This window comes from Strongylocentrotus purpuratus, unplaced genomic scaffold (assembly GCF_000002235.5).
Source record: "Strongylocentrotus purpuratus isolate Spur 01 unplaced genomic scaffold, Spur_5.0 spur5_scaffold_13, whole genome shotgun sequence".
NCBI lineage: Eukaryota > Metazoa > Echinodermata > Echinoidea > Camarodonta > Strongylocentrotidae > Strongylocentrotus > Strongylocentrotus purpuratus.
In genome coordinates, this window is record NW_022145598.1 from 25,514,250 (window position 1) to 25,523,629 (window position 9,380).

General features: G+C 43.9%; 1 protein-coding gene across 1 annotated transcript; it reads left to right on the forward strand.

Annotated features, from left to right (window-relative positions):
- The first annotated feature begins 3,768 nt into the window (after nt 1–3,768).
- LOC584236 lies at nt 3,769–8,363 on the forward strand. Its single transcript, XM_030983647.1, has 3 exons — nt 3,769–3,773; nt 5,061–5,559; nt 6,897–8,363. Exons 1-3 carry the CDS (start codon nt 3,769–3,771, stop codon nt 8,361–8,363), a joined length of 1,971 nt encoding a protein of 656 aa, XP_030839507.1.
- The last annotated feature ends 1,017 nt before the right edge of the window (nt 8,364–9,380 follow it).

Sequence of the window (9,380 nt, forward strand, 5' to 3'; positions counted from 1 at the left end):
GAAGTGAAAATTAGCATCGCCTTTTTTTTGTTTGCCCCCCCCCCCCCCTGACGGAGTACCCCAGGTACGCCACTGACCTGAGCTAAACTCATTTTGAATGCAGTTTGTGAAAATTGTGTCAATCAATGTTACACTAATTTCAGTTATACGGGTAGGTTTAGTGACAAGAGACAATAATCCAAATGAGTACATAATATCAACAAAATCTTTAACACTATGATCATTATTATAACTCAATAAATTGATGTTGAAGTTACCCATTAAATAGATTTCCTTGTTTTCTTTACTCAATATCTGTAGCTGATGTTCTAAATTTTCAACAAGGATGAATTATCATAGTTAGGAGCCCTATACCGTGCGTCCCCAAAAAAACTATACACTTTTGAAATGGTTGCCGAATAAGAAAATATATCATTCTGGGGATTTATGTTATATGTATGGAAAGCTCATACACTCAACTTTCATATGACACCAAAAAGTCCGAAAATAATTCATGCTTGGGTGAGCATTGCTCACTTTTGTAAAGGGTATGGAAATTAGGTTGCGCAGGAATTAGCCTTCCAATTTGTGAAAGGTAAATCCTTTTGAGCTTATAACATTGAGGGTGATATGATACATTCATGATTTGCTGAGTGAATTTCATGGTTTATTAAACCAAACTTTTATGCATGAGTGAACAGGAATTGCATTTTTTTATTGTATCATTGTAATTTTCCCTGGTAGACTTAGTGTTCATGGTGTGTTCATGGGAGTCAGGATGGGGTGATGGTACCTGAAGAATAAGTAGCCAACATCAAAGTCACAGATGTAAAATGTTTATGAGCTTTCCATATACAACTTTTCCTCCAGAATCATATTTTTTTTTATTCGGCAGCCATCTCAAAAGTGTATAGTTTTCTTGGGGGCGCACTGTATACACATCCAACAACAATCTTTTTACTGAAGCTTGTTATTTGAACAAAAACAATTTCACACCCTGAATTTGACCCAGATAAATCTACACGTAATATAAATTCCAAATCATCTTTAATGTACAAAAATACCCCACCGCCATTCTTTTCTGCTCTACATAATATGAACAAAAGAAAAGCCAGGTATCAGAAATATTGATATTAGATGTAGTTTTAAACCAAGTTTCAGAGACACCTATCTTGCTTTAAGCAAGACAGCAATTGTAACAAATCATCATAATTCTTACATAAATTCCTGGCATTTACATGCAAAAGATCAATATTTCCTTGTAGATTTTGTTGAAATGCACCGCAATCGACATATGCACAATCTCTTAGCATTATGTTCACAAACAAGTTGGTGATTGGTGATATGGTATCAAGAGCGAGAAAGCGAGTATTTATGATAAGTCGTCTTCAAAAGGCATCTGTCCCAAGTTGTGACCTAGTCAACATCTACTCATCTTACATACGTCAAGCTTGTAGTATTCATCTCCCCTTTGGTCTCCAAGCATCACTGCAAATCAGTACAATGATATTGATATGTCTCTAACGATCATGCTCTAGAGTACCTCTCCATCTGCCGTATGTCGGAGCGGCATGAACAACTACTGGATTCCTTTGCTCGTAGTCTGTTGAAATCTCCCCGGCACCGGAATCTTCTCCCTCCCTTACGTAGTGATATCTCCTCTCGTCGCCTACGCTCTTCACATCTTCTCAACACCCCCTCTGTCGAACTACCCGGTATTATTCCTCAAAGATGCCCGCTATTGTTAGACTGCTTAATTCACCTTGAATCTTTGAAATAAAACTAACGAGTCAACAAAACAATGTCTTTGTTTATATTTCCACATGCATTGGCATCTACTGATTGCTACTTTCGTATCTCTTCTTCTATGTGCAATATCAATTAATAACAGAACCTGAGAATGATTTTTCCAATCAATGTGAAATATTATATACCTATTTATGCCTATTTACTTCTTTATCGATGTCAACATTACATCTTTATCATCACTATACTTAATGCATTCAAGGTTTCTTCACTTTATACTCTCTGATGTACGATTGATTTGCCAATTTCGTTGAGTTCAGGAATATCACTTTGTTTAAATAATATTGAAACTTAGCTTTAATATCTTATCTTTAATCATATTTTATCTGTATACACTTTTAAATGTTATCCCACCTACGTATCACTGTTGCAATAAACCTGTAAATTGTTAATTATCAAATTTCTATTTCATGTACAACGAATGACAATTTTATACCATCAATGAAACTTGTCAATCGTATTTAAATATACACAATATTTGTTGCGTGTTCTATATATTTTAATGTGTTATTGATGTAATGTTATATGCCATGTACTTTTTACTCTGTAAATTGAACAATTTCAGGTTTTAGTTGCATGTCCGATAACTTCTATTTCAATAAACCAATACAATACATCTTCTTCTACAATGGTATCTATTATTAACTATTTAGAAAACCAATGGCACAACAAACCCTATACACATACAAGTCTTGTAAAAGACTACTCAAGATGGACCTACCAAACATGCACACAGACAGGGCATACTCACATGGATACATAACAAAGCACACACAGACATTCACACACAAAAAGACACACACACACACAATACATGGATATGAGTAAATATAAGAAGTATAAGAACAAAGGTAACGGTAAAGACACACATAGTGAAAGAATAATAGGATGAATAAGAGAGAATATAAGGATGGTGAGTAAAGAAGTTTAAAAAAGGCAGAAATCTTTGGAGATTACAAGGCAAACATGCAGCCAGGAGCATATTATGAGAATATTGTAATCATGTTTACGGAAAAAAGGTCTATCTCAGCCTTCTTAGGTCTTCAACAGAGTTAATGTTCTTTTTATCACCAGTTTCATTGGGGGCGATAACTCTGCCATCACTTGGCCAAACGACCTTCACTTTACTGCAATTTTTTGGCCTGCTTGAGAAGGTCGGCATTGGTTCGGGTGAGGTCGTCTTGTTTAGATTTCCTCTGGCCTGCTAGCTTCCGTCGGTTTCTTATTAATAGCTGACGCTTCCCGTATGACGCAAGTAACAATGATGGGCCGGGGACGAGGACGACACCCACCCCCCCCCCCCTGACGTTGGCTCGCGATGTTTCACGCCAACCCTATGGCTCCGCTCTATGTCCTCTTTCGTGATGGGGACTTGAAGAATGGAGTAGGCAAGGTGCAGGACGACTCGGTGTTTTCCTTCTCAGACTCCTCCAACCCAGTGAAACGGAGACAGTTCCTCCGGTAGTACTGCTCCTGATCATTTGCAGCTCGTTGCAGGGAATGGATGCTCACTGATTGCTTGCAAACCTCCTCCTGCAACGGCTTGATCTATTTATCCTTCTCACGAGCAGAGGACTCAAGGTCAAGCACTTGACCTTGAAGGGTCTCAACGGCAGATGCAAGTTCAGCTAGGCGTTTTTCAACTGCCGTTCCAACCAATGACAAGAAATTCTCGAACAAACCGACTGAATGCTCATGAGTCTTCTCTACTTTTGACCCAGTCAGAAGCTGGACGTCAGAACGCTTGCGCTCCTTACCCGCAGACACGGGAGACGAAGCGAGCATAGCGGCCTTACTAGACTTCGTAAGCCAAGAAATAAGCTCAGTGCGACCGGGTCCAACCCGCTCCTCTGCGTCAGAGGCTCAACAATCAAGATTACGGGAGCCCCTGTGAGATCGGAATCTTTGCGTTTCCCGAAAGTGGATCAAACAACGTCGTGGGAGAAACCGGGAGCACTCTTAACGGGTCGTTGTATTGCAACCATGTCGTAAGACACATAGCTTGACCCACAGGCGGAGCTCAGTGTGACGACTTCCACATGACTAGCCGACCCTATGGTGGTGCCTGTCATAACTAGAAGGGGAGGAGATCTCCGGAGGAGGGAAAAACCTCCAAACTCACAAGATACCTGTCACCGGACTGGCAAAACACCGTGAGCGGTATACCTGCGGAGGGAGAAGGAAAGCCTGGGCCGTACTTAGCTGGCAGAGCCAGTGAGAAGGCCTCCGGTAATTAAGACTCTAGGAGAGCCTGCACGTCGGCTGGCAAATCGCGCGGGAGCCGCGCCGACTAGTATCTCGAGTCACCAACCTGCCCTCAAAATTAGTTACATGGAGAACCTGGCCCCGAGGGGGCGGGCGCAACCACGATCATTAGTCTCCTCGCCGGGCGGCGACTGAGATATAGGAGGGGCAGCCTCGGCCAGGCGGCACCGAGCCGCCGGGAAAGACCGAAACCGGGTACCAAACCATTATGTGAACAGGATCCTGAGTATCAGGAACATGTAAACAGGCCTGTATACTGTAAGGAGAGATCCGAAAGATCTTACACAATCCAGGCAACTGGTACCAGATCAAGCCACCATGTCGGGACGGGTCAGAACCAGGACAGGGTCAAACCGGACCTAGGTCCTTGACGCCCGTGTCCAAAGCCCATACAGAGCCGACCGCATACAAGGAAGGCCTGTACCACCAGAGGTCGGCCAAGAGGGCTGTTTTTTGTAATTTTTTTTACCCCGCCAGCTTCTTTCAGCAAAGAGCTTCAAGTAGTCGAGAGTCTCAGCTTGATCGATAGCAACGGAGAAGGGTTGTTATTGTAAGAGTTAACATTAGACTCATTCCCTACTTTTACTTCTCTAGTCTCTTCTTCCCCATACATATTCATTTCACATCAATTTTGTTAAATATAAATCGTTACAAGAGCTGGACTGGACTTATACTGTGTCAGACGTGTTGTTTTTAGAGCTCTGTGGGCATGTGATAGGAAGAGACTTGATAGGAGATAGGACTTGTGAGTTAGGCAGTGATTTGGAAGATTGGTGTATGATTGATTGGCAAGAGTTTATTTTATTAGTTTACAGCATCTAAAATAGGCCGTATCCCTCCTCCTAGCCGTAGTCTAATTTGTGCCCAAGGCAGACATCGACTTAGAAAAACACATGACCGAGACATGACCGGGACATGGCTATACTCCATGACTACCCGCGGACGGGAGCAAGAGGGGTACGGGGTTCGGGGGATTCACTCGATTAAATACACTCGAGACCGACGGACAGTACCCTGAACGGGAGGGTTGGACAGTCTCTTACGACTCCCAGCCCGTCTGTGACGGGAGGAAGCCGTCTCCTGAGGATTCAGGCCGTTTTCAGTACAGCGGGATCACTCAAACTGCACGTGTCACTGGCTGGAGCAGAGCCAGTGATCGGGTTCCGAGTGTCGATCAGTGGCCGCAATGGCGACACTCTTCCCCCGGGTCCGAGTGTCAGTGGCCGCAATGGCGACACTCTTCCCCAGAGCACGAGCGTCAGTGGTCGGCAAGCCGACGACGCCCGCCTCTATCGTGCGGTGGGGACTAGTGATCGGGTCCCAACAATGGATGTCATACCGAGCCCGACAGAAGTCGAGCCGGCAAACAGTAACGAGCTTGTCCGAGAGACGGTAGTAGCGCTCCCTAGCTTACCCACCGCCACACCGAATGAACGAGTGGTCGGCTTGACGAACACACTTCCATTAGCTGCACTAGCTGGCGGAGAGACGCGGGTACCAGGCTCCGACGTATCCATTACAAACCTGCATACAAAGAGAAAACAAACAAGAGAAACGCCAGACAAAGAGAGCGAGGTCGAAATAAACTCCCCGCTCACTTTATTTCCAGCTATGGGGCTTTCACATATACTAGAGAGAGTGCTGTGCAGCGCCAATGGCTGCTCCCACAGGCTCTCCCTTTCTTGGCATTTTTCAAGCTGTCAGAGGAGACTTCTCATATTGATTTTTATACCAGATCATAGAGGAAGTGGTAAAGAGAAGAACTATGGCTCCTGTCAGAAATATGAAGTCACCATTCTTTTGCATTTATCGTTTGATTTTTGCTGTCATTTTCTATCATCATGCACCAGTTCACCATTGGACTTCAACACATAGCAGTGCAGCTCCTTTTCATCCAATTGTGTTCTTTCAGACTGCCCCGCCTACCATTTTTTCACTGGACTCTCTCAGAGGATAAGCTGTCTATTATCAACCTGGACTCTTTTGGTTTGAATCAAGAGTCTCCCCATTTAGTCATGGCTTTGAATGTGAAGCTTATTCAGTACACAGCATTGTATCTTCACATCTTGCGTCCCATTGATGATGTTTGTAAACTGGACAGTGAAGTGTGCCTCAGGATCAAGTCTCTGCACTTATCACGTAAAACATGCACTGTTCATGTAGATCAATGTGGGTCATGTTTGAGATACTGGAAGGGTGGCAAACGACGACGATGGAGAAAACGTGGGAGGAGAAGTGGCAAATGTATAAAATGCCTTCAACCAATCCCAGTCGTGGTCTCTACATCAGACCAATACCCATGGTACCGGCCTTTAAGACGTATATCGCCGCGTCCAAATCCGAATCTTATCTATCTGATTCAATCGCAGCAAACGCCTAGGTGTACTGCTAATGGATCTCGATCTGGTCAGGCTCGTCTCAGAATTGGACACTGGAATGCACGCTCCATGAACAACAAAACGACAATGATTTGTGACTTGATCATAAGCAACGACTTAGATCTTCTGATTGTGACCGAACCATGGCTGCGGGGAGGTCTTTATGATGATCCTATTATTGCAGACGTTGTAGCGACTTTGCCTGACTTTCATGTGGTACATGAACACCGCCAGAGTCGGGGTGGTGGTATATGCATCATATATCGCTCTTCTTTGAAAATCACTAGAGACTGCTCTACAAAATTCTCATCTTTTGAGCACGTGGATATTCTGGTCCGCGTCTCTTCTTCTGTGGTTTTTAGGACATTTGCCATTTATAGGCCTCCCCCATCGTCTACAAACAAACTGACGTATGACAATTTTGTGGCAGATTTTCCGACACTGTTAGAATCTGTAACAATCGATCAGCATCAGCTTGTGCTCATGGGAGATTTCAACATCCATGTTGACGACGAAACTGACAGAGATGCTAGGAAATTCCTCGATATCTTAGACACATTTGATCTTCAGCAGCATGTAAAAGGTGCAACTCATCGAGCCGGTCATACCTTAGATCTCTTGATTTCCAGAAAGGTTGATCATCCTATTGTGGCCATGGACGTCGTACCAGGACTTCCTTCCGATCACTCGGCAGTCCTGACTACGCTCAATTTTGTAAGTCCAGCAACTTCCAAGAAGCAGATAACTTGTCGGAAACTTCGGGACATTGATGTGGTTCAGCTTAAGAATGACATACAAACCTCATTGCTTACACTTCCTACAGCCAAAGATGCATCTGACATGGCAGAACAATACAACATCGTACTAAAGGAGCTACTTGACAAGCATGCGCCTGAGCGATCAATACTTGTCACAACCAGACCAAAAGCTCCCTGGTACACCAATGAAGTTCGTGAGGCAAAACGATCTAAACGGCGTGCTGAACGTAAATTGAAAAGTTCTGGTCTGGAAGTTGGTCGTCAACTGTTCAAAGAGGAATGTAAATCCTACAATGCAGTTCTATCTCAATCAAAATCTCGTTACTTGATCGACGAGATTGCGCAGTGTGACACCAAGCATCTTTTCCAGCTTGTTCAGACGCTTTCCCGCCCAAAGTCACAGCATCTTCTACCGGACCATGAGTCAGACATAAATCTGGCTAATGATTTTGGACAATTTTTCTACAACAAGATTCAGGACATCGTCACCAATCTTCAGGGGATTACTAGCCGCTCATCAGATTGTGAGGATGGAGTGACGACGCACAAACTTTCTTCTTTTGAACCTGTATCAGAATTGGAGGTGCAAAAGGCGATCCGTGAGAGTTCTTCTAAATCGTGCCGACTTGACCCAATACCGACTTGGCTCATGAAAGATTGTATTAATGAGCTTGTACCATTTGTAACTGAACTTGTTAATCTGTCCCTGCCTTCTGGAGAGGTACCTGCAGCGTACAAGACATCACACGTCACTCCTCTCTTGAAAAAAACATCTTTGGATCGAAATGAGTTTAAAAACTACAGACCGATCGCGAATCTTCCTTTCATCGCCAAGACTCTAGAGAGGATTGTAGCTGATCAGCTCAGGACACACTTAGAAGACAATGGTTTATATCCTGTCATGCAATCCGCATACCGTCAGTTCCATTCGACAGAAACAGCCCTCTTGAAGGTTGCCAACGATCTCTTGTTAGCCATTGACAAAGGACTTGAAGCTATTCTTATTCTGCTAGACTTCTCGTCTGCGTTCGATACGATCGATCATAGCATGATGATACAACGTGCTGTAATAAATAGGGATTTGAGGGAGTCGTCCTGCAGTGGCTTGCCTCCTACTTGGAAAATCGATCTCAGGTCATCGTTCTCAATGGTGTCCAGTCCGAAGCATTTCCACTAACTTGGGGAGTACCACAATGATCCGTTGTGGGACCGTTGGACTTTATACTCTACTCTGGTCCCCTCAGTGACGTCATAAGGTCCCATCAGGGTGTTGAACACATGATGTATGCCGACGATACACAAATGTATCTAGAACTGAAGCAAAGTGAAATCGCCAGTGGGGTGGTGCGACTGGAGCAGTGCATCGCAGATGTGAAAGTCTGGGCTCGTGATAACAACCTCATGCTTAATGGTGCCAAGACAGAACTCATGCATGTGACGTCAGCATTTCGAAAAGCCAGTGAGCTGCCAGATTTCGAAGTCGACTGCAATACAATCAATCCATCAAAATCGTCTATTAATCTCGGAGTCGCAGTGGATGATAAACTTACCATGAAGCAACATATTCAGAAATCATGCAGAGCCGCTTCGTTTGGAATTTATCGGATCGGAAAACTCCGAAAGTACCTAGACCAAAGTTCTACTGGGCGCCTAATAAATGCATTTGTGACATCACACATTGATTACTGTAATAGCCTGTTGATAAATCTACCCAGCTCACATCTGACCAAACTCCAACACATCCAGAACACTGCAGCCCGTCTCCTCACACGCACAAGAAAGTACGAACACATAACACCCATTCTTCGTTCTCTTCACTGGCGCCCCATTCCACAGCGCATCCAATTCAAGGTACTGCTTCTCACCTACAAGGCCCGTAATGGACTTGCTCCGGTATACATCAATGGACTCATTTCACCAAAGGTACAAACCTCCTCCATCAGGCTCCGCTTATCATCATCTGTTCATCTTCAACTATCATCTGGTCCTCGAACTCACCGGCACCCGCTATGGAGATCGTGCCTTCTCTGTATGTGCTCCTAAACTCTGGAATAATCTCCCCGTCTCTGTCCGTGAATCCCCAACTTTTGACACTTTTAAACATAGACTTAAGACCTATTTATTCAACACGAAGTAATTGTCCATCATCATACCGTATTTATAACCACATGTCCTATCTTCTTGTAATCTATTT

Bases quoted from the DNA above. Each gene is read 5' to 3' on its own strand.
- LOC584236 (XM_030983647.1), top strand. The intron at 5,560-6,896 runs GTATCCATTACA...ACAATCGATCAG, and splicing joins CGCGGGTACCAGGCTCCGAC to CATCAGCTTGTGCTCATGGG.